This window comes from Nelusetta ayraudi, unplaced genomic scaffold, assembly GCF_046127955.1.
Source record: "Nelusetta ayraudi isolate G7.1 ecotype Tasmania unplaced genomic scaffold, CSIRO-AGI_Nayr_v1 ptg000052l, whole genome shotgun sequence".
NCBI lineage: Eukaryota > Metazoa > Chordata > Actinopteri > Tetraodontiformes > Monacanthidae > Nelusetta > Nelusetta ayraudi.
The window spans coordinates 5,977,445-6,003,008 of NW_027466102.1; the positions used below are offsets into that span (position 1 = coordinate 5,977,445).

A 25,564-nucleotide genomic window follows, 5' to 3' on the forward strand; every position below is an offset into this window, starting at 1 on the left:
TCCAAACAGTAGCCGACGTTCGCTGACATTTTAATGGCCGCTTGTTCTCAAACAATAATTTGGGTACTTTTAACAGCGATCCATTGCCTTTGCTTTGAAACTACCAAACAAGATAAATGTCTTTATTTACTCCAATGATAGTCATAGGCCATACAAAATAAACATACCTTCACCACAGCAATATGAAACACTGCAAAACTGCGATGAAATGTTACGCGTTGTGCCGAGCAAATCAACTGAAAGGAAACAGCTGGTTTTGGTGTGTTGTAACTGAACTGAAACTGCTTTATTTTAAGGGCTGCCGAAGCCAAGTTTTTTTTTTTTTTTAATCCAGCATGCGTCATCGCACAAGGTACCGACCAAGCTAGCTGTGCGTCTGACCGGATGGAATTCGGGGAATGCAACATCTAAGGCTCGCAAATGAGCAGATAGAAGGCACCGAAGCCATAGCTGGAAACGTCTCGGCTGAGGAGGAATCTGCCCGACCCACAAGGCAACAAATCAAGCACCATCTGGGGGAGAAGTCCAGGAGATGAGAGGAGAGGAAAGGAGAGGAGAGGAGACGACCACGGGGTGATACCGAAAAAGACGGCCAAAGAAAAAAGTGGTAGACTTCGACGAAATCCGGCGATGACGTGCTGCGAAACGACCTCGCGTGTTCCGAATGTCTCCTGCACGCGTCGACTATTCAAACAGTTCGTCAATCCAGTTTGACCTGCTGCTGACATATGACACACAGGCTGGAACCCCGAACGTCAAGCCTCTGCACGTCGACGGAGGGGGGGGGGGGGTTAAGTCGAGAGGCGGGAGCAGCACGTTTCGCCGCGGGACACTGGAGCGTCGTGTCCAACAAAACCCAACCAGCGAGTTTCTGCAGGCGTGCGGTTAGGACACGCTGGAAATATTTTCGCTCTCGCTAAAAATACTCAGGAGCCGCGAGACCCGATGGGATTCTGCGGCTTGCACAATGACGTCGCATTAGCGTGACACCGACGATGCCGCAATTACGCAATCTGCAATCAGCCTTTTTTCTGGCCGGCGTCCAATTATGCAATTTCTGGCCGCTGGAACAAAATGGTAGTTCAACAAAGTCTGCGCCCATTTAAAACCTCTGGGATTTACCTCTCCTGCGACAGGCCAACGAGGCTGCGCCCGTCCACGCTCAACAGCTGGTCACCTGCAGCCAGGCGGCCGTCCTGCGTGAACACAAATGAACAATGTGAGCGGCACAGCGCTTACGCCACCCTCCCTCTGGGAACGTTTGCCACGATCCTGCTTTTTTTCCCTGTGTGGTTGGACTGACCACATCTGCCGCTCCTCCTTTGACAACAGACTTGATGTAGATGCCCAGCTTCTCCTGTCCGGCACCCTGTGGAGAGAAAGGGAGAGCAAAAAAAAAAAAAAAGAAAAGAATTTGTGAGAACCGCAAGTGTGTGCAGATTATTTATTCTACGTCTCACCAGCAGTTTTAGAGGATTTGGTATCGAACTTTGACGCATTTGTGGCCAAAATGCCCTGATCCTATCCAATATTGAAAATGTATCATATTTAAGTACAGAATTCTGATATTATTATTATTATTGTTATTATACATATGTCAAGATCTAAAGTCGCTGGTGAAAGGCTTTCACAATATAGAGTGCTTGGAAGCAAAGTTAAAATTAGGGTCATAACAAAGAAGTCTGAAGTGTTACTTCACTTCAGTAAGGTGGATGAAAATAAAGCAAAATGCTTTTTGCACCAAGGATGTAGCAGCAAAGGACGGGAATGCAACCAAGGTTGGTTTGTAGGAAATCCTGATTTGAATCACAAGTAACATGAAGCTTTGTGCTGTAATGACACCAGATCTCTGTTGTAGTTAGGTGGTTTTAAAACATCTGGTATCAAAGAAACTATCGTTCTGGAACCGGAATCAAAACCACCGGATCAAAATTTGCCGTTGAATCACGACTTTTTGAATGATATCCAGCACTAAACTGAGTAGCGTAGTGTAGTTCAGTTGAGTACTCCCCACTGTGCTGCGCATAAAAGTAATAGCGATGAACCAATAAAGCAAAGGAATGATCCCCACTGCCTTCAGACGAGCTTATCCTGAGGCAGAAATCGCAGCTTTTATAAAAAGGACTTAAGCACAGGAAATGTTGAAAATGGGAGATACAGAAAACTACCTGCCCCAACTTCAAAATAACAGCATGACTTTAAAGTCGCTCGTAAAAAACCGGAGCAGGCTTCTAATTGCTTCCATCCGTCGGACCAGGAGATATGGCAGTGCGTGTGCAGAAAACCACATAGTTTAGGAAAAGACACGGGGGGGACATGCAGGTTATTAACTCTTGCTGTTTGTGGGCCGTGTGCAGAATTTTATGAGCTGTAGCGTCAAAGACGAATACATCCTACTAGCCATGCTAAGTGTGATTTACAGCCAAAACGGTCAATCGATTTGAATTGTTTTTTTTGTTTTTTTACATATTACATTAAATTTAACCTTTGTTTCCCTAATTTCACTGCCTTGCAATATTGGTTATCGATCACATAGGGGAGATAACATCTCCTTCCATTTATATTTTTGAATTTGTTGTTTCACGCTAGTTTTGGAATGAAAGAAAGGGTGTTTTTCATACATTTTGTGATCACATTTTTAGAATTTACTTTCACATATTCAAATAATAATATAACCGAACCGAAGGATTAATCAATAGATTAATCGACTCCAAAAAAAATGATCGATAGCTCCAGCTCCGGCATAACTGCAATCCTTGCACAGCAAACGTTTGGTTCCAAGTGTACTACTTGGGTACTACATCAGGAACCACCTAAAATACCAATAACTCCTAAAAAAATAAAAATAAATAATGAAACAAAGGAATTGAACCATGTTGGACATTATGGAACTTTAGCGTACTGCTGGGACAACAAGCTATTGTGCACATGCGTGACAAGCTATCTCATCAGCACCGTCTAGCAGCGGCCGCGGGAGCCATCTGTCAGGGCACACAGGAAACGATTTGCCACGACATTGTGGGGAGCTCCGAAGAGATTCCGATGGAAAAAAGAAAGTGCCCTTGGCCAACGCACAAAGAGTCGTGACCTTTGTCGAAAAAATCCACTGCGGTCAATTAGACCGAGAAACAAGGAGGTCCAGTCTCTGAACGACTGAGCCCACGAGATACGTTTGATTCTTTCGTCCAGACGACCAACAAACCAGCTCGACAAGATGTTTTTATTCTTTGGCCCAACAGTTTCCATTGAGTTTTTCTGAACCTGACAAGTAAATACTGCTACAGATTATGCGACTTCCTGCAACAGGAACCACCTTTTGAATAAGTTAACGAGAAAAAAATGCCTGTTCAAAGTGATCGATTCGTTGCAGGGACAATGAGCTTTGTCCTGCCTTGTCACCTTGCACGAGACGAATGCCTTTTTTCAGCTTACTCGAAGCGGCACACAATTTATTTCCATTTATATTTTTTTGCATACTGGTTGATTCATTTAATGCAACGGCTGAATTAGAATATACTATGATGGCATTGTAGTGACCATGCCATTCACTATTCAAAGACAGAGGACAGAGCTGTGGCCAAAGTTTTTTTTTTTTTTTTTTTTTTTTTTTAACCAGCAGAGACATCAGGCCACAATGTCACTACTGTGTCTCTATAAGAGAATGTTTGTGTGGATCTGCTGTATGTGAAATAATGAGGCCGGATATAATGCAGGCACGGATTTCCTGTGCTAGATGGGCAGTAAATCATTCTGACTGATTTACTTCTGTCATGCATTACTTAAGAGGTCCCCTGATTCTAGTGGAGCCGCAGCTTCAAGCCCCTTCTCAGATCAGGCTTTGACTGTATATTACCTGGTTTGGCCCTGAGGATGTTTAGGACGACAAGTTCGAGGGATCCCACGCAGGGAATGTAGCACATCTGGCACTCAAAAGCTTTACCTGAGGGACTTGTTAAAGGGGCGGGTCAGAGGTTTGGACACAGGAGCCAGCGTTTTCTGCTAGCCGGCCAATAAAAACAATCTTACCCACTCCACAGTGCAACCAAGGCAAATCAACTGCACCACCGGATTACCGATGTAATTGTGTTGATAGAAAAATAGCCTTTCAATGTCCATAACTTACAACCAAGGCAAGACACAATCAATCAATATAATCTTAAGAGGCAACCGACATTAACTACATTCTGCAAAAAGCAGAGAGTGCCGCTCAAACGTGAACACGGCAGGTTTGCTGCGTCGATTAAAACTGTAACACAAGCATGTGACGTTAACATTACACTGAAGGGAGACTGAGGTTGCCTCCGTGCCAACTATCCACTTTAGGCTCCGTTAATTAAAATCAACGTGTGCGTCGTGTGTTTCCAGTAACATGTGGGACCTAAAAGAGAAGCTGAAATACCTTGGGAAGCCTTATTGGCGGATTTATTCGACAAGCCTGGCTCCTAAACCGGTTCTGACACAACAAGTCAAGCTCGCCTCAAAGCTGCCAGGCCACTTTAAGGAGAGACGGCTGCCCGAAGGGCTCAGCTGCCTCTAATGGCTAATAAACAGAACTCCCGCAAGACTGCTGGTGCACTTGTGCAATAGCCCTGACGGCAAACTTTGCTATCCAGAAATGTTTCATATGTATTTGGATTGCGGGTGGAATTTCAGAATGCACCTACATGTAGAATAGCAAGGGGAAACAGGTGACCTGTATTTGACCTCGTCAAAACTTTTCAGAGCACATCCATTGCAGCGCTCACTGCGCAACATGCTGCCGTCCGACAAGGTGTTTAACTGCAAAATTCACAAACGCAAGCGTCTCATTGATGACTGACCACAGCTAAGTGTTCTGACAGTCTGTACTTAAACAGTCCCGCCCATCATGACGTGCTCATTTTTGACATTGTGAGACCAAGACGACACCTAACAAAAGCTCCCTGATGTCATCGACCCTGACGTTTTCTGTCGCGGTCTACCCACCAGTGCTGTGAGCATTTCTTTCAATTATCTGGTTTAAACGAAGAAATGAATACATTCTCTGTATCCTTGAGATGATATCAATGTAGCATGAATGCTTTCCATGTACCAATTTTGTAAGCAAAGCAAGAGCTGAAGAAACAGTCAGTCTCAGAAAGTAACGGGCAAGAGTCGACAAGAATGCAGCACCAAGGCAACCTTCCGTAAAACAAAAAAAAAAAAAAAGGGAAAAAATGAACCTGAAATTTGGGAAGAATGTTAATTACACATCCATTCTTGGCTTCTCTCTGGACAGTAGAGTGACATTTTTCACCAAAACCCCTGTGCGGCTGAGTCACACTGACAAACTGCCACTTACAGCAGATCCGCGCAGAAAACTCAGAAGGACGGACCGTCGCGTACGTCTGACTTGCTGCTGGCAAAAACTACTGCTAATGCAGGCTGGCTACGCGCACCAAGATTACAGCCTGCTATGTAAATAAGCCTCCACCTGCTTTCTGGAGGCTTTTTTTGAGGTTATGAACCACTTATCCATAAGAGGCGGTCTTGGGAAGACGCTGGCACTTAAGGGCTTAACCGAGCCACACAGGTACTTTGAGTCATTTGGAAAATAACAAATCTGACCAGGTGTGTAACCTGACACATCAAATGGAACATTGTAGCCATTTCTACTCTTCAAAGTCATTGAAATGGATGTGGGTGAAGTGGCAAAGTAACTGGACGAACGTCTTGTCTGTAACATTTAAAGGAGCTGGCAAAGGTTCAAGTTCCCCTTTCGGTGCAAACAAGAAATAAGCCACAGCTCCTGTTGATGCACCAAAGTGTTTGATCAACCTCTTGGCGAGGCCGATCAATAGTCAAAGGCGTGGCAATGTAGAAGGGTTAAGTTGAGTCAGCTAGACTAGTTCTTGCGATCTTGGGAGACGTTTCGCCTCTCATCCGAAAGGCTTCTTTCTTCAGGTCTGAAGTTCTGGACGTCTTCAAGATGGCAAGAACAAGTCCAGTTGCTTCAAATGAACCCTTCGACATTAAGATGACCTGGGCGACTGAGAACCTTCGCAGACACACTCGGGGTGTAACTCGTCAGCTCCAACACGATACGATATTAAATCAATGTCTGAATGACCATGTCTGCCAATATCACAAGGGCTATCACGATACGATGTTGATTCAATTCAGGAGCCTGTGATCGGTATGAGGTGATATCAAATGTCCATCCAACATAATCATAACACAACACTGGCTGCAATTCCATTACGGTTTTTCGCAAAATAAAAGCGATATTTTTGCAATTTCGACAAAGTGCAAATGCGATTTGCAGGTGTTTCCATTGAATGGTGTGAAGCGCATAAACCGTAATTCTCGTAAAATCTCGTCCCACGACCCCGCACGTCACGTCCGGTGACGCGTAAATGCGAAAGAAGTGTTTCCATTGCACTTTTGTGATATACCTCTATATCGCCACGTCTGAAAAAAAACACCTCATGAGAGCGTAAAACCCTTTTGCTGATATTTGAGAGGTTTAGGAGTTTCCATTATCAGTTTTTTATTGAGATATTTAAGTTTTGCGCAATTCTAGAAGCAATGGAAACGCAGCTAGTGACTGCATTCGGAATCGCCCCCAACTCATTATAAAGGTACCACAGCATTCTGTAGTGCTGTCCAAAATTCTGGGTGAATATCGGTATTCACTATATAGTCCGCTCAATGGATCCCACAATGCATTGCCAAAAGATGGTGTACACCCGAAGAGCCAGCAACGGATCCCATCATGCATTGTGCTCAAGCTGACTCAATGATGGATTGGGGTCAGGGTTAAACCACAATGGCAAGTCACATAGGGGAGCCGACCACCGAATGTGAAGCCTACTCAGCCAAATTTTTTGGGAGGGATTTGACAATGTGACATCACACCAGGTGGGAAGTGTAACGTCGCATTCCGTGACAGAATTCCCGCATGCCACCTGAACAAACCCGCTTAAAAATCACCCACAAGGGCCGAGTGATTCTTATTTTTAAGCGTGATGCGCGCACCTTGTAAACAGCGCCTGCACAAACTTTGCACAGGAAAGCCAGTGTTACATGTAGCACGCTACATCCTCCCATTGTTCCAGCTCTCACAGGGGGGTCGCCCTCTTAGACAATTGTTCCACGCCGAACGCCATTCGCTCAGCTGAGAAGACCAACAGACGCACGATTGTTCCCTCCAAACCGATGGCGGCGACAAACGCAACCAAGCCTTTATCATTTTGGGACTGCATCAGAACAAAGTCACTTGAGTCCCGTCCCGACTTCAGTGGCCGACTCTGATCCGGACTTTTGGCATGGCTGCAAATTAAACAAAGCTCCTTGAAAGGCCTGATCTCCTTGTTATCTTCAAGGCAAATAAGGCAATACAGTCCCTGGAAGTCTCCAGAGTAGCCCAAAGTAAGTAGTAGAGAAAAACATGTTTGTGATTCTTCCGATAAAAGTGAAAATTGAGTTTTTCAATATGAGCTATATTTTCAGAGAGAAAACTGCTGGGACAGACTTTGCCTTTTATTTACCCAGCTCCTCGATCTCTGCTGAGTTCCAGTGAACGGAGCAAGGAGGAAAATGTAAAGTCACCACATTTAAATGCAGGGAACAGACGAGGGGCGCAGCTTTGTCAGGTGAGACTCAGAGAAATCAGCAACTTTCATTGCAACACATTATTGCGTATGAAGAATTCAAGGCAAAGATTAAATAGTATAATGTCTACATGTATGAGCATGCAAACGCAGGGGAAGGACGAGAGACTCCAGCTCAGCTCAGCCCAGGTATTGCCAATTGCACACATCCCTGTTAATATGGTCAATCACGCTACTGTTATCAATACAACGTCTGATCTGTAAATGCTTTTCTTAACGGGAGCAAACTACGGCTAGTTTTAATATTCGGTCAAAACCGTCCGCATTGACAGCTTGATGCTCCAACATAATCAAGACATTCTGAAAAATTCTCCTGCCAAAACAGTGAATCTGCAATTAATAATTCGACTTTTGGATTTGAATTTCAACATAATTATTAGGTTTGATTCAGAGATACAAACATGTGAATGTTTTCATTACTGATCACATACGCCCTAAAACAGTATCAGCAATGGAGAGAAGACTTCTCAATTGAAATGCATTTGCCTTAAAAGAAAGTCTTTTTTTTTCTTTTTTTTTTTATCACCTGTGTTCTGCGTGTGTACTTATGTTTAACCATTAGCAGAGCAGCAAGCAAAGGCAAACAAACATCTGGCTGAAGGGCACAGTGGAAATTTGCACAGCCAGGTCTGCTGTCTTTCACATTCTTTGCTGGGCACCAGCAGTTGAGTCCCAGAAGAAAAAAAAAAAAAAAATGGGACTATACAAACACAATGATTCTAAAAAATGATGTATCACTTTCTTTTTAAAAACTTAGTTGAACAAGTGAAAAATTCAACTGGGAAAAAAAAGAGGTGTTACCTGTTCTCTTCTGCCCACCACTGAAAACCACATGTTCCTGCTGTTCAAGATCCTGACTGGGAAGCCGCATACGCTCGCACCAACAGAGCTGCGCACCCCTCCTTTAATCCCAGAGTCCGTTCAAAACCCGCGAACATGCGCCGACAAGTCCAAACCGCCCTATCACAACAGGCAAGGGGACTAATCCATTCTGCCGAACCTCTAGCGTTGAAAACGGCCGGTTTAACTCTTCGAAACACGTTCGGAAGCCGGAAAAAAAGGTGTGAAAAAACACTTTAAAAAGTAAAAAGAAAAAAATTGAAAAAAAAAAAAAAAAATTAAAGTCTGTTGTTCACAGTTAAAAAGATGCAGTAAATTCCTTAAATACTTCCAAGGGCAAAAAAAGAGAGAAGAAAAAAAATCCTCCAGGAGTCCTTTAATTGCAGTGTGTCTGGTTCAGAAGCAGCGAGTCGGAGCAGCAATTCAGAGGTGAGGTGTCAACTGGGAACGGCGGGCTGGTCAGACTGAGGTGGAGCACTGCTGCAGCTGCACTTGGCCGGCACGCACACGCGCACACGCGCGCAGGGTGTGCGTTATATAACGGGACGCAGTTCAGCCCAGTTGACGGAGAATCCGAGCAGCTGCGTGGCTAAATTCTGCCCGTCTTGACTTTTTTTTCTCTCCCCCCCCCCACCGGCTCCGACTCCCGGCTCCTCGTGAGCCCGGCGGCTTCGGGAGAACAAACAGGGTGGCGGAGGAGAGAGGGGAGCAGCTCTGTTCCTTTCCCGCGCTCGCAACCCCCCCTTCTCGCGCGCGGTCGGCGTGCGGACGCGCAGGAAACGCTCTCGCCTCCAGCAGGAAACTCACTCAAAGTTAAAATAAGGAGGGAGGTGGGGGAATGTGGGGGGGGGCACGACGCGGGAGAACAAATCCCAGGAACTGCAGTCGCTTTTCCAGAGTGGCAGAAGAGACCAAACGGGATGCAATGCAAAGATGAGCCACGCCTTCTGACAACAAAGCAAATTCAGTATTTTTTATTTTTATATTTCTATCTCATACCATACTTTTATCTCTCTTTCTACTGCAGTTTAGCACTTTGTGTTTTATTACAGTAGTTCCCTTGTCAAGCTGCTAGGAACGGACATTTCTCCTGAAGATCAATAAAGTAACTATCTATCCGTCTGCCTATCTATGAAGTAGACTCATGGACGCCCCCAGTGAATCTGCAGTGAATCTGCAGTGAAATTGCACAGAATAAAAAAAAAACGCCAAAGCTGAAACGACACCAGGTGCGGGCGGTGGAGCTCGGTGAGACGCAGGAAGATCCAGGGCCGTTTATCGTCAATCTTTCACGCTGTCATTAATTTAATAGCGGGAGGCGAGGCAGGTTAACGATCACTCCTCCGCGCAAAAATTACAGGGCGACGGGCGCGCGTTTGCCACCGGCGGGCGACCAGGACGGTGACTGAGGGACTTCGTGCCGCACCGGGCAGGTCCGTCAGCCGTTCCCTCACGTTTCCTCGCGGCTCTGCCGCTGTGTTTTATGTCTGGACTGCGCCTGACGAAGTGGACGTGCAGCCCAGCCTCTCGCCTGCAAGCTCTGGGTCGCTCGCGGGTGTGTTTTGTATGATGATTCCAAATTTAAAATAAAAAAGTTGAAAAAAAAAAAATACAGCAACGTTCACACAGCTCGTTAGCATGTGTCAAAAGATAGTTTTTATGAAGATATTCAAAATAAAACAAAACAAAAATGAATGAGATAATGGAGCGCAATGATTCGCTGTCAGTGCATCTGTGAAATGATGCAAAAAAATTTAGACAAAACGTGTTGAGCAGCACAAACCAAAAACTAAACAAAACTGAAGCCGCCCCGTCTATGCAGCAGAGACGCGAGAGAATACTAAGGACCTTAATAAAAATAATAATGTTGTATATGAAAAGAGGCAAACTTATCCAAGCCTGTGCGCTCCTGTTCAAAGCCCGACTTTGATGTGTGTCTGCAAATTCTCAAGGTTTACCGAGCACACTGGTTGTGCGCAAGATCAAATAAACAAAGAAGAGGGATTCATCGTCCCACCCCCGGCGACCACTTCCCTCCAACAGCAAACCATTAAAGAAGTGATTTAGTGAGCGCCGTCCAGAGCCGTTCTCACCAGTGGCACTGTTTAGTCTCCGCGCTGCTGTCAGACTCAACAATGAAAACGGTCCATTTGAAATGGCAGACTTTTCTGTCAGCACTGTCGCCCGGCCTCACTCGAACACACACACACACAGGCACACACACACACACGAGGATTTGAAACCAATGTGCTCCCTTTTCCACAGCCAGGACGAAGCGCCTTCAAGTTATATGCCAGTTTCCTGTCACATCCTTTGCCATTTCCCCACAGTGCTTTCAGAAAAAATGTGAATATATGAATATTTTTGTGTGTGTGTGTCAGTCGACAAAGTTTTTTAATCGCGATTAATCGCTTAGTGTCCCAATTTAACTCGCGATTAATTGCAAATTAATTGCATTTTTTTTTTTACCCTGCTCTATATGTAACTTTACAATTTTGTGTTTAATGTGATTCTTATACTCTAGAGACAATTGGAGTGGTCAATAATAATTTCTTTGTGGATATATTCTAGTTTTACTTTCATTGTAAGGTTCCAAAACGATTACGTACTTGTACTGTCCAGATACTCTCGAAAAAAAAACTCAAACCTTGAGGTATTCTCAAACCATAATCGCATTTGTCAAGCGAGGTGTTTTATTTTGAAAATTAACCGGATTCTCTCGTGTTTCTTTCAAGTCCAAACTTGAACGTGGATTGCTCACGGCTTGCGCACAAAACAGACCAGACGCCGAAACGATCGCTGCGCGGCCACTTCAAATTTGGCGTGAACGACGCCATTGCTTAACAAAGGCTCCGAAAGGAAGCGGGCTCCGTTCCGCGGCTATGAGTGGCGCTTCCGCCTTCGGTGTGAACCAGCCGTTAATAGCGCGTTTTAATTAGCGTTGTTAAAAAGAGTTTGAGGTAACGCATTATTGACGTGTTATAAACGCATTATTAATGCGTTATTGACGTGTTATTAACGCATTATGAACGCGTTATTGACGTGTTATTAACGCATTATTAACGCGTTATTGACGTGTTATTAACGCTTATTAACGTTATTACTGCGTTAACTTCGACGGCCCTAGTGTGAATATATGCATATATTTTATGTGTGTACGAATATGTGTATATATATATATATATATATATACATATGTGTGTATACATAAATACATATACACATAAAAATAAAATATATAGAATAGAAAATAATATATAAAATATTCTAGGGATTGAGTTTAACACTTTCAATAGGAATTCATCTTTTGGTAAAGATGTAACTTTCTTACCTTGGCAGCCACAATGCTGAGCCCCATGCCATTGTGCTTCTTCAGGGTCACCGTGACAACTTCCGGGTCCTTCCTCATTGGCTGGACAAAAAAAAGAGAGACGGACAGCAGGGAGGATGATCAGTGAGAGAGAGAGAGAAAGGGAACAGCAGTGCCTCTCGGTCGTCGCCGTGTGAAACGGCGTAACGTCGGCAAAACTCTGCGGCGCGCGCTGCCTCCCAGACGCGACGGAGGTGAGCGGGGCCGTGCAGCGGAAAAAGAGGGAGGGATGAGAAGAAGGGAGGGAAGGAACCCGGGGAGAGACGAGGGGCGATGGCGAAGACCACAGAGGAACCTGTGGTCGCTGGAAGCCAGTCAAGAATGAAAACCACATCAGGCTAGGCACACACACACACACACACACACACACACACACACACACACACACACACACACACACACACACACACACACACACACACACACACACACAGCTCATTTAAGGAGCATTGTGCGAGTTGACTGGGTGGGGAAGAAACACAGACGTGCAGAAAGGGAGGCGAGCAGCTTTTCCCACATCGCATTTGGACGAAGGGAACCTATTTGGGTCAGGGTTGGACATTACGTCTGCGCTTCGGCGTTTATTTCACTCCAGCGTTTACGCACACGTTGGTAAGAGTAAACATACCAGCGGTACGTGGGGGGAAAAAAATGCCCTTTTCGGACGAACGCAATCTTTTAGGGAGCAGCCAGAGCAAAACGCTACAGCAACTTGGCAGCAGATGAAACACTGAATGGCTGTGATTCTGAGGCTTCGCTGTGACAGCGAGGTGTAGCAACGACAAGCTGGAAAGCAGACGAGAGTCTTCAAGCGGCTGCTCCGAATAGCGTTTCTCAAATAGTGGGTCGCAGAGCTGGTTTGATTGGTTTTGCGGCTTTTAAAATAAATACATATATGTTCATAGAGAAAACGTTGGGCATTTATTATTCTGCAGGACACGATTTCACTCAATAATTTCAATGACTTATTTACTCGACATGATAGAAAGTGGGCTGGCGTTTTTATTTTTCGGGGAATAAATTCGGGTTGTGACTTTATTATGACGGGGGGGAGAATGTGGGTTCTGAGACTCCACCAGTTGAGAGCCACTGGTTTAGAACAATCGGGATTTCTTAACCAAGCTTTCTTCGTTTGTCAAGAAAAATGATGGCATCGGAAATTTCGCAACAATTTCAAATTGGAAAGGGAGAACTGCGAGCGGCTACCGTTAGCCGTGAAGTGTTCCTTTTGTCCCAACGCCTGACACTTTAGAAATAAAAAAAACATCTATTTTGTGAGAGCAGCGGAACAAAACGATGGCAGGCCACACAGCAAAAGGTCTCTTGACTCTATGGCCTTTTCTCAAAGTTTTAGGATTTGGAAAAGGGAACTTATCCCTTAAGCTTCTCCGACTTAAGGCTTTCTGCGGCTCCACTTACGTAAAGGCTTTTACTGTAAAGCAGATTTATGCCTTCAGCAAAGAAAAAAAAAAAAAAAAAAGATCTTTCTGCTGAGTAACATAAAGGTCCCCGAAAAAAGATATTAATTTGAGACCACTTCGTGTCAGTAAAGTCCGAACCAGTTGGCGAGCAGCTTCTGATCAAAACACCCCTGGCGTGTCGACACCCTGATTAACTCCGGAGAAGAAAAAAAAAGTTTGAAAAAAAGGCAGCCAGTTTGAATCAGTCAAAACGGATGAAAGCAAACAGTGGGAACTTCTCGAATATACCTGGATGTGAATGTATGTCAAAAATGTATCACTGCAACGTCGCGCAGAGTTCAGAACAGGAAGTTGTGGCAAGATTGTAACACCACCAGAGGACAAGAACTACAAAAATTCATTATTTTTTCTTATTTTGACTTATTTGCCTTGCAGAAAGGTTTGACTTTTTTTACACTAAATTCAATGCAACTTTACAGGAAAGATATTTGGAAATTCAGTTTTTTTAGATTTTACGCAGGCAACACAAACTCTGGGTGTCATTTTGCCGGCGCTCCAAAGAAATAAAAAAAAATAAAACACTTCCAGGTTCTTTCCCCATTACTCTGATCACTTCGGGAGTAAAAACAACACACTTCACTGTGTTAAAAGGGTACATAAAAAAAAAACCCTGCTTCAAAAGAGCTGCATACACACCCTCCCCTTCAGTCTGGACACCATTTTTCAAAGTGTGTGTGTGTGTGTGTGTGTGGTTGTTATGAAAAGTAAATTGCCCCTTTCTGAAGGCACTGTAATCACAAGCCTTGCAGCAGAGGACCACACACACACACACACACACGATTTAATCGACACCAGTCACTCTACAGAAGTCAGTCAGTGAGACCAGAACAGCAAATGATAGACTTCATCACAGCGCGCGCACACACACACACACACACACACACACACACACACACACACACTTACTTCCTGGGGTAATTGCTCTGTTTATTTCTCCTCTACTGTTTCATGACTGAGGCCACAACATACTGCAGTCATCTCTCTCTCTCTCTCTTTTTTTTTTTTTACAGACGCGCACATGCGCAGCTCTCTTTATTGCATTAACTTCCATTTTTGTGTAGTGCGCGAGGAGGGGAGGGGGAGGGGAGACAAACCTCGTCCATAAACAGAGCCCCACCAGTAATGACGCGCCAGTCAGCTACCATTGCGGACGCTGGTTCACAAAATGTTTTGCGCAGGCGACGTGCAGGTGAGCGCGTTTCTATAAATAGCCAAACTGTGTCGGTTTGTGGAATTCCCCCCCCCCCCCTTTTTTTTTTTTAGCCCCGGCTTCACCTGCGAAAGTGACGCACGGTCCCATTTTGACGGATCTCCACCGCCGGAGGCTCCGGCGCAAAATCCCCCTTAAACCTCAGTGTGATTTGGAGCCGGAGCCGTCCGGCGCAGCCGAGGGAAGAGGTTTAACCAAAAAAGGTCAACAGGAGTGACTGGAGTGAGCACATGTGAAGAATTACCCGTGCTACTTGGAAACCCTGTGTTTCACCTCTTTGACCGAATCAAAATGTTTTCATGAAGCACGTTACCGTCAACAGATTAGGGTTTCCGTCATAAATACTTTGCTATCATGCTGGAGTTATCCTTATTCGTGAAATGTTACTTTCTTAGCAAAAAAAAGTATAATTTTGTTATGCTTGTGTGTAGCTGAACAGAATCTTCCAAGATCTTTCTGTGGCCCTTGACGTTCCGAGACTGCGTGTCCTCACTTAATGCTGTCTCGGCTTGTCAGATCAACCGCATACTTCAGTGGCCGCAAACTCTAGAGTCAGCAGTACTTAACCTGCTAAAACTCAGAGACTCCTGACACGCACATACACACACGCACAAAGCGGGAAGCGGGAAGCAAGATGTAAGTGCATGAGCGCGGCGGTCGACTGGGCCTTACCATCTCAGAACTGTCAGCAGCAGAGAGGTGGCTGTCGCAGTCCGCTCCCTCGAAGTGGACGGTCCAGGTGCCCGGGGAGCGCGGGTGGGGGACTAACCTGCAAAAACCTGTGGGGGGAGGGAATCGCACTCAATTTATTGTGCACTTTTCATGACCCGTGAATCTTGTTTGTGTCAAGGCAGGAAAAGCGGAGGTGAAATGGTAATTGTGTTCGTCCCATTGAAAAATCGGGCTTTGGAGGTATTTTAAAGTTATGAAAACTGACAGAAACAGTTTACTCAAACTCTAGGGAAGTGTGACTGTGCAAGATTTCACAAGAACAATTAGTCTTATATTGAGTAAAGTTTGTTTGTATATGTGTGTATATTTATATACACACATATACATATATGAGTGTATATGTATATATATTATAGATACATATATGTATATACACACATATACATATACATTCATATATACATATACACACATATATACATACATATGTGATATATTGACATGCATATTTACACACATATATATATATATATATATATATATATATATATATATATTGACATGCATATTTACACACATATATATACATATATATATATATATTGACATGCATATTTACACACATGTATATACATATACATAAATAAAAGAAGTAGCAAGGTTTATATTACACGGTCGGTCCTCACCTCTCTGCAGCAGTGGTTCCAGGAAGTCCTGCAGGCCATTGGGGAGGCTGCGCACCACGTCGCAGGAGTATCCGTCTTCTGGGAGGAGGAAAGGCAGCTGGAGGTCCGGGTCCTCCTCCAGCTGAACCTCCCTGCCGTCGCTCCTCGCCAGCTCGTCCGCTGTGTTCTCTGCCACTGCCACCACGTGGTCTATCAGTTCCTGCGCACACGTTTGGACAGGAGTCAAACGCAGTGGCGGCCTCACAGGCTAATTTGAATTCATTCATGATGGCCGGTTTGCAAATTGCACAATAGCAAACGCCGCTCAGCTTAAATTAAGAGGCAATGCAGTGGTGGAAAATAGTTTTCAGACACCTTATGCATTTGTGTACTGTGCTGCGCTAAGAATCAGTCTTCAGTGTCCAAGTGCAGTTTATTTTAGTGCAGTCACCAACATTTACCCCCATGCTGCACGTGCACTGTTCCATCCAGCTCAGAACTGGATGATTCAGCAGGATGCAACAACGACTACAACTGTAAGAACTACAATAGTTTAGTTTTCTTATTTTGTCTTATGTGCAAAAACCGTTCCGTTTGTTTGCACGTCTCTGATGCAGCCAAAACCTTTTCAAACACACACTATAAAAAAAACCCTCTGGAAAACATTTAATGACAATAATCTTTTAAGGGTGTCCAAAAACTTTCTTCCACTACTTGAATTTTTTTTTTTTTTTTAATTCCTCTCTGTCTCTTACAGGCGGGATGTAAGGCTCATCTGGGGCACAGTGGTAGTTGGTCATGAGGGCGTGGAGCTGCAGGGAGTTGAGCTTGAAGCAGGTGTTGTGGATGTTCTGCACGTCCTGCATGGAGTACTTGTCCATGGTCAGCAGGGTGGTGGCCTGGAGGGGAGAGAGTGAATTCTTCAGGTCCTCGCGCCTTGTCAATCTCTGCATTATGCTGCGACAAAAGCCTGTGATGAGGTATTCTTTCACGTGTCATCAGCAATCACACTCCCTGTATGTGTTCGACAATAGCGCATTTGTGCAGTTTGTTCACCTTTAGTTTCGTATCACACCAGGAACGGTTCACCCCGGCAGCGACTGGATTAGGTTGCTAAGCAGGTAATTGTTATTTTGCACCTTCTATGTATGCAACAAACCAACCTTGAAGTCGAGTCATTATCTTGTAGTTGTTCACTTGCCTACTGAAAGCAGCAGGAGCGCTACAACATGACCCTGCACGGCTCCATGGAGTCTTTCCGCCGGTGTGAAAAGGCCAGTGGTTGTGTTTCCTCGCGCCGCCGCGCTTCCAAACAACGCAATAATCACAACCTGATGACAGCTGCGTTGCAGGAGGAGGCGTGAACGAATTCAAAATTGCCCGAACGAATGCGTTGCGTAACGGGACCACGTTGTCGGGGAAGCTCGTGTTTTGGAAAAGGAAGGACGACGTGTGCGTGCGTTCGAAAACTGTTTTTAGTTTTCGAAAAACAACAACAGTGTTGTTAAGCACGTCAATAAAACATCACGTTTGTTTTCTTCCCCTCAATTTTTTTGTTGTTGTCAACCTCCCAGTAACATTTACCGCACGACAAACAATGTATTAGGAAGGAATGTAATGATTACCGGTAAAAAATTATAAACCGCGGTGGGGGAAAAAAAAAAAAAGAAGTCAGACGGTTAGTTATTGTTTCAAAACCTAGATAACCATTAAAACCGTGTTGGATTACTGCGGTTTGAAAACCTGCTCATTGCTAAGAAAAACACATTGTTTGTGCGATTAGCAAGTCGCGTCTGCAGGTCTCTGCACACGGCACAAACAGCAGCAAAACAGCATCTTCTGTTTCTTATTTATTGCCGACGCTGCTTCAGAATTGGGGCAGACGCACAATAATTATACTCGAGGTGTGTGTTCGGTCCGTTTCCGCTCCGGTACAATGCTAGCTGCGCTGCTAACGTTATAACCTCCGTCGTAGCTCCGGGTGCCGGTGTGATGTCGAGATCTGTTCACCCGTCGAGATGTGTTCCCCTCACTTTAACCTGCACCCAACCTTATCCCTCACCCCAACCAGCCGTCCTTAAAGTAGCTTTACCTGACTCCCATGTTTACCTGAACTCCAAACGGAAAACAGCATCCTAGAGGAATTACTTGTTCTTTTATTTGTGTTTTCAAAATAAAACTTGGTTAAATAATTTCAGTGTGCACATAAGTGCTTTTACTTATTTCTTAGCATTTTGAACACATTTCAACAATACCGTGATAATAATGAAAATCGTGAAAATTTTGGTCACGACAACCGTGAGGTGAAATTTTCATACCGTTGCATCTCTACGCACAACAAACATTGTATTAGGCAGGTCATGAACAATAGCTGCCACAAGCTACCGTTATAAAAAACAATTCATCAACAAACTGGCTCCAAAGCAACTGCAAACGCGCAGGCACACACACACACACACACACACACACACACTTACTTGTACAATTCGACTGAGGTGGCAGTCGGCGGCCAGCTCCAGACCCTGTTTCTCCGCCCAGGCCTCGATGTGGCTGAGCTGCTGCCGCAGGATGGCGCCCCAGTAGTGGCAGCACAGGCCCGAGTCGGTGTCCGTCACCAGCTTGTTGAAGAGCCACATGTTGATGAAGTGGAAGAGTTGCGAGAAGAGCTGGATGGTCAGGGCGGCGTTGACGCGGCACCGCCGCAGCAGCGACATCGCCCCCGTCAGGGTGTGCAGGACGTCCTCTGCCGAGTCGGGAGGAGGAGGAGGCGGAGGAGGCGGAGGAGGAGGAGGAGGAAACTCGCATGAGGCTCGTGGGACATTTTCACTCATCCATTTGAACGCTTCGATCCCATTAAATATTGAATATACAAAAATGAATAATCTTTCAGTACCAAAATTCCGATATCTAACAGAGTAAATCTTAGCGTCTGTGAGCCAATAATCATTTGGCATACGTGTGTCAAGAGGTAAAGTTGCCAGCGAGTGGCTTTCACATTATAGAGGTGTGAACGAAAGACACTCGCAAACTTTTATCTGCGTTAAGAGTAAACAATGAGTGTCATGCCAAAGAGGTCCAAGCAACATTTGTTTCAAGGATGTCTTGAAGAATACGACTTCATCTGGAGGAAATCCTGATTCGAATCCCCAGTAAAAACGTAAAATAAAAGTTTTGTGAACGGCATGTAACGGCAACGTATTGTTGTTTTCGCTGAAACTGGTTTTAAAACATCTGTTACGGTAAAAAAAAAAAAAGCATCACTCTGGAATCTGTATCAAAACCAAAGTATTGAAATTGGCAGCGTGTTAAAAAATTTGGAATGGTACCCAGCCCTGATCCCGTGAGGCTCCCCAGCCAACCGCCGCACCAGTGTTTTGCCCCAACAGAACGTTTGCCAAGTCAAATTCTCAGCGCACAAGGCTGAAGGCAGGAAAAAAGAAATTCCAGAAATCACAGACGTGAAAATAAAATTGCCAACACCTGCGCAAGTAGCAAGCCAGTAGATCCTTTTCAAAGTGTTGAAGCAAAAAAGAAAGAATGACGAGCGTGTGTTGATTTACCAATCTTAGGCCTCTGTGGGTTGTGTTCCTCTGGGTCGTCCAGGAAGGCGGGCATGTAATTGTTCAGATCAGCCTGAAGACAGTGGACCAGGTACCTGCAGGTACGCACGACAAGTTTGGTTGAAGGCAAGACCCCTCAGCATCAAGGAGCAAAAACACACTGAACCAGGTTTCTGCTCTTTGAGGAAGGATGATTTTTCTTTTTCGTTCCATCCTGGCAACTTTGTTCTACAAATCGTGAAAAACGATCATTCACAGGCGGCACGGTGTCGGTACAGAATCTGTCCGGGGCGACGGAATGTGTCGGGGATCCTAAAGCAACTCCATTAGGACAAACTACGTCGCCGTCGGATAAAAAGATAGAAAAGATAGATGGATAGAATTATATTGTATATAAAGGATAGAACGAACTCGTAACAGATAGATAGATAGATGGGCCATCATCTAACTATTGTTCGTTTTTTTTCCAGTTTTTTCATTCTACCGCGATATATAGTTTGTCGTAATAGACTTGCCGTATGTGACGTCATTGGACGGGGTCCGGCGAACAAACGGTAAAAAACGAACGATAGAGCGATAGCCATCTCTCTATCCATCCATCTACATTGCAGTCGAGTGAACAAATGGAAGAATGAACAAACAATCTATCTATCGTTTGTTCTTCGTTCTAGCCATTATACATATGTATAAATACTTATATCCATCTGTCTTTCTACTTTTCTATCTATTTATCCGACCGCGATGTAGTTTGTAGTTTGGGTCCTGTAGTTTGGGTCCTACAGCAAGTCCTGATAGAGTTGCCGTAGGAACCCCGGACACATTCCGTCGCCCCGGACAGATTCTGTCCCTACAACGGCATCTGCCAACAGACTGCAATTCTCATTTTCCAGCCAAAAATTGTCGCCGCTCGTGATTTAATCCCATTAGAAAAAACAAAAGGAAACACCCTCCTCCACAGACTCACTTGAAGGCCATCTGAACCAGGTGGGCGAGGATGTCCTGGGCGTCGAGCGTGACGCGGTTCAGGTCTCGGTCCTGCTTGACAAAGTTGAGCAGCTCTGAGGCGTTGGCCATCCAGAAGGCCAGCGCTCCCGCGATGTTCTTCTGCTTCTGCAAGGCATCGAGCGCAGGCACGTGACACAGGGGGGCGGGGGTGAAGAGACAGAGGAGGGCGTTGTTAGAGCGGCAGCGGGAAGGACAATCGGATGAGTTGAATATTGAAAGGAAGGAGTTTTGAGTGGCAGCCAGAAGGTGCAGTTGTTACTTTGGGGATAGACTCATGCCCTTCCCTTCACCTCCCTCCCTCCCTCCCTCCCTCTCTCTCTCCAGCCCATCCCAGTGCTGAGAGGAGGAGCAGTCATCGCTGTCACCCAGCAAGAAAGTGGTTTCTAAAGCTCAATTCAAAATCTTTGTAGCCATTTAGAGTTGTTGTTTTTTTCTCAAAATAAGACATTGGTGACCACTTCATCCTCCTCCCAGACACACATCCCTGTATGAGATCACCAGACACCAGCTTTGTTCTTTTTAAATAATCTATATAAATAAATATATTTTTTCCCCCCATTCGTGTGCCGGTCTTTGGAAAATACGCACAATGACAATTTTTTCACATTGACAAACAAGACTAGGCAATCGCTACAGAGAAAACGCAATTAGGTTTGCACACACTGGCGAAGAACTGAAGGAAATCACAAAAAACACTTAAAAAAGGGACATTGAGCCAAAGTTGCCACTTGACTGTGGATATCATAAGCTGTACCGAGCATTTTTTTAAACTTGAAATCTTCCGCATAATTACAAAAATTAAACATCAGTAATCGCAATATTTTCCCCTTTGGCAGAAGAACAAAACTTGGTGTCTGAGGAGCCGATTGGTTAATGTCACAGGCGTCCCGTGTCAGAGAGGGAGGGCCTCTCTCTGGCACTCATCTATCCCCGCCTTGGAAAAAAAAAAAAAAACGCATCAAAAATGCAAATTAACCCTTCATTCAGATCAGCCAAAGGATGAGACGTGGAGCCGAGAGCATCCAGAACAACATGTGACAAGAAAATAAAAAAATAAAAAAACAGAGGGGAACGTTAAGAACATTTGTTACATTCAAAACGGACAAATGAGGCAGAGGAGGTTGAAGCGACGGAACTCGTCTCTTATCCACAACGTTGAGCAGGGAAAGCAAGACATGGATGTCACACAAAAACAGGTGCCAGAATTAAAGATGGAGCAGCGATGGCGAAGGATGGTTGCTTTGGTTTTGCGCTGTTTTGGCTTTGTTTGGATTTTTTTATTTTTTTTTATTTTTATATCTTTTTAGTACCAGGCAGGTCCAGGAAGCTGAATGAAATTAGTTGGGATGGTGTTGCTGTTGTTGCTTAGTTTTTCCAGCTGTGGGAAGACGGATTATTACGGCTTTGTCTTACATCTCTGTTAGAATGGAGAAAAAGAAGCAGCAGCAACAATGAAGGGTTGGTTTTAAAGAAGCGGTCAGAGAGCAGCGGGGGGAGAGAGAGGAGAGAAGTGGAGACGCTTTTCAGAGGCAGGTGCCGAGAGGGGGTAGTCAGTGATGAGGTTGAGCGACATGATTTTAGAAATTTAGTCTGTGTGACTTTAAACGAACTCTACGGAAAGACAGTGGACCTAAAAGTGCCATTTAAAATCTAGCTTTGAGTTTTTATTTTAATCGTGCCATTATTATTTCGCCAAAACATTCTCTAATCTGATGAGAACATTTAAGGGACGCGATGTATTAGCACCTGACTTACACTGGCAATAAAAAAATAAATAAATAAAAATAGATGAGACTATACAAAACTATTAAAAAAATGTCTATTTTCAAAAAAAGAAATTCTTTAGGAGCATACCAATACCACTTTTTTTTTTTTTTACAGTGAGTAGAATAAAGGTACTTGCTTTTCAGTACTCACAGATACCGAGTACTTAATAAGGCCGTTACATGTTTTCTTCCACATATACAACTGGTATCAGCACTTACTTTACGAGTACGAGTAGCGTACTTAACCCTGGTATTGGCACCGAGACCGGAATCCCAAACTTTCTTGCGGGCTGTACATGAGGACGAAACACCGCCGTTTCCAATCAACTCGCTACTATGCTAACGGGCTACATTTGTTTACTCGCATCTGTAGCTGTCCTAGCTAGAGCAGATGTTAAAATCGGGCAGTGATTCCGTATACTCCCCCCGCCACTAGTAAATTATTTTTCCGAAAGCGACATGCACTTTGGTTCCGTTTATGCTACATTGTCGACTTATGCTGGTTATTTAATCAGTGTCGCTCACGCCAAAAGAGAGGTTAAGAGAGAAAGTTAGAATGAGGGAAGAAGGTAGACGGGTCTGTGGCAGCCATGTCACGGTGTGCTAATGTGCTATCCTACCTGATCCCCTTCACGGATCTCCTGGATGAAAGGAGAACGGGGAGACAGAGGAGGAAGAGGAGGAGGAGGAGGAGGAGGAGTAGGATGAGAAAGAAGAGGAAGAAGAGGAGGAGGAGGAGGAGGACACGTTCACAGGACAGAGAGAAAACACGTCAACAGCTACAGTATGGACACAGCCATGTATCACACGTACAACAAACTTTGACAAACACGTGATCATGGTTTACAACGTGAAGCCATCTGAGATCAGTTTGAGAAAATAACTGATGAAGGGTCAGCTGGAAACCAAACACGGTAAAGGAAAAAAAACATTTTGGTTCAAATCTCCATGAAGAAAGTGTTTTTACAAAGACAAACAAAGAAAAGTAAAGAACAGCAGCAGTATAAAACTAGCTGGGGACTGTTTCTCACACTGGTGCATTTAACATCTTTGTTAATAAATCAACAAAAATGATTTACAGACAAGAAATTAACAACTACATATGATAGGCTAGGCAGTCCCTAAAATGCCAAAAAAAAAAAAAAAGCAGAAATGCACAATTTCGAAGAGCAGCTTTTATAGCGGGGGGGTGTTTTGACAGTGTGCAGTTTTGAAACAACTGCATAAAATGTGACCGAGCAACTAAAATAAACTCAAGGTCAGCTCGGTGAGAAAATGGCAACCCTCGCCGCTCCAGAAAGGATAACACCCTCCCTGTGGAAGCAAGTTTTTTGGACTTTATGGGAATTGAGGTTTTTAATATCCCGCGCAAGGTCTGAAAATACTGCATTTTTCCTGAGAATGAGAATGACCCACACGCCACCCTAAATGACTTGCGAAACAATAAGCCTATTCAAATTCCGTAGAAGTAAGGGATATTTTCCCAAAGCACAGGAAAAAAATTTACTCTAACACAAACTAATAACAGCGGTCTCGTTTAGTGACCTTGTGAGAAAGTTCCTGAATAAATTATTTCTACTGCCGCTCACATCTCTGTGTGGACATTAGCACATGTGTGTGTTTTCAAGGCAAATCTGAATTACCCAAAGTTCTCCCAAGTGGATTGTAAAAAATATTTACTGTATCTATATAATATCTTATGGGTTCAAAGTACAATACATACATACATACATTTTGTTGAACTTTTGTTGAATAAAATGTCTACAAAGTCACCTCATGTTGTATCTTAAGTTAAACCAAAAAAAAAAAAAAAAAAAAAAACAGAGCGTCACATGGGAGACTTGTCCTCTTTGTTAGCCAAATAAATTAGCGAATTAGCTAATAAATAACCTAATAAATTAGCTAGCGCGTTTCGTAATTAGGAACACACTGTTAGGCGGGTGAACGTTCGAGTCCTCAATTAAACCAATGAAGAAGAAGGTGAACCAAGTCTGTGAGTGCAGACGACTGTAGTTCACCGGCACGCTTAGGAGAGGGAGGGGGAGTGTAAGAGTGATGCAATCTAAAATGTGACCACTTGATGTCGCTGTTTCTCCTCGGAATCTCCAAATATTACACACTTAATGTTTAAGTTGCTGCAGGTTTTGGGCCATGGGAATTTTACTGTTGAATTCTAGTGACGGGACAAAGATATAGACAGAAAAACACACGTGCACGCACTCACAGACACACACGGTCAAAGTGGTACCGTAGAGGGAACTTGAGGAGGAAAGTTGTGAACAGTCGGGCGTACCTCATAAGAAATGCAAGCGCATCAGTTTCTAAGACTACCTTCAAATAGTGGGGAATCAGAGCACCACACGCACACAGGTCGCATGTTTTAGCGCGCACGTGAAGTGTGAAGGATGGGCTGTACAAAAAAACCCGCACGGACAAAGTAATGGCAGCAGAAGACAAAAAACGGATGACGAATCGACTTCCAACAAGGTCACGTCGGCTCTGCCGTCAAAGAAACAAGAGAGGAGTGCTACTGACCTGGATGACGCCCTCCATCATGCTCACCATCTTGTTCACGATGGCAATGACTTTGTGCGTCCGCTCGGACGGCGACATGTCGGGCCGGTAGGACGGCGACAGGACGTAGCGGCAGGCCATGTACAGGACGTACGTGGGCGAGAGCTTGAAGTGGACCGTGGAGCTGTTGGTGTAGTTGATGATGGCCGTCAGGAAGGTGTCCTCGGCTGCGGGTGGGGGGGAGACGGAACGTCGGCGAAAAATCAGACCACAGATAGCTCAATCGACGTCAACGCAGCTCCAATCTCGGCCATTAAAAATAATCAATTGCGCTGACACACTCATCGATAAGTCGATACGTTTGTGGCACCGACTGAAATGCTAAGATCCTATTGACTATCGAAAAATGAATCACCGGCGAGAGCCAATCGTCATTTGGCGTAAATGTGTCAAGATCTAAAGTCGACGCTGGCGATTGGCTTTCAAACTATAAGGGTGTGAGCCCAAGACACTTGCAAACTTTTATTTACGTCATAGTGAAAACTAGTGTCTTTCAAAAGAAGTCTTAAAGCAGCTGTAGGTAACTTTTCGACCATAAAATTATGATTCCAAACTCAGTTTCAAGAGCGACCCGACACACCGGACGAACCACTATACGGCAACGTCACACGTTTATTTAGGGCCGGTTTTACATACTACTATTACAAATACATAAGATTATAAAATGACGGAATGGAACCCAATAATTAACCTCGATGAAAGACGAAGTAATAAAAGTGTTGAGCGTTTGCTACAACGTTACTGTCGATGTCTGTTTTGCATTTCATATTGGTGCTTTTCCTGAACACAT

At 44.4% G+C, this 25,564-nt stretch overlaps 1 protein-coding gene across 24 annotated transcripts in view; it reads right to left on the reverse strand.

Annotated features, from left to right (window-relative positions):
* afdna (afadin, adherens junction formation factor a) overlaps positions 1-25,564 on the reverse strand; it is an 87,551-nt gene that overhangs the window by 20,420 nt on the left and 41,567 nt on the right. For 19 of the 24 annotated variants that reach the window (XR_012928318.1, XR_012928317.1, XM_076037800.1 and 16 more), the window contains 11 exons: positions 24,736-24,941; positions 22,821-22,841; positions 20,394-20,539; positions 19,430-19,524; positions 18,347-18,612; positions 16,625-16,768; positions 15,891-16,089; positions 15,205-15,311; positions 11,803-11,883; positions 1,304-1,369; positions 1,123-1,196 (listed from right to left, as the gene is read on the reverse strand). Coding sequence is in view for 22 of the 24 variants with exons in the window: in XM_076037800.1 (XP_075893915.1) it covers positions 1,123-1,196; positions 1,304-1,369; positions 11,803-11,883; positions 15,205-15,311; positions 15,891-16,089; positions 16,625-16,768; positions 18,347-18,612; positions 19,430-19,524; positions 20,394-20,539; positions 22,821-22,841; positions 24,736-24,941 (1,405 nt within the window). In the remaining 2 variants the exon portion in view is untranslated. The remainder of the gene's footprint in view (positions 1-1,122; positions 1,197-1,303; positions 1,370-11,802; positions 11,884-15,204; positions 15,312-15,890; positions 16,090-16,624; positions 16,769-18,346; positions 18,613-19,429; positions 19,525-20,393; positions 20,540-22,820; positions 22,842-24,735; positions 24,942-25,564) is intronic. The other 5 variants (XM_076037802.1, XM_076037817.1, XM_076037813.1 and 2 more) reach the window with 1 other exon arrangement.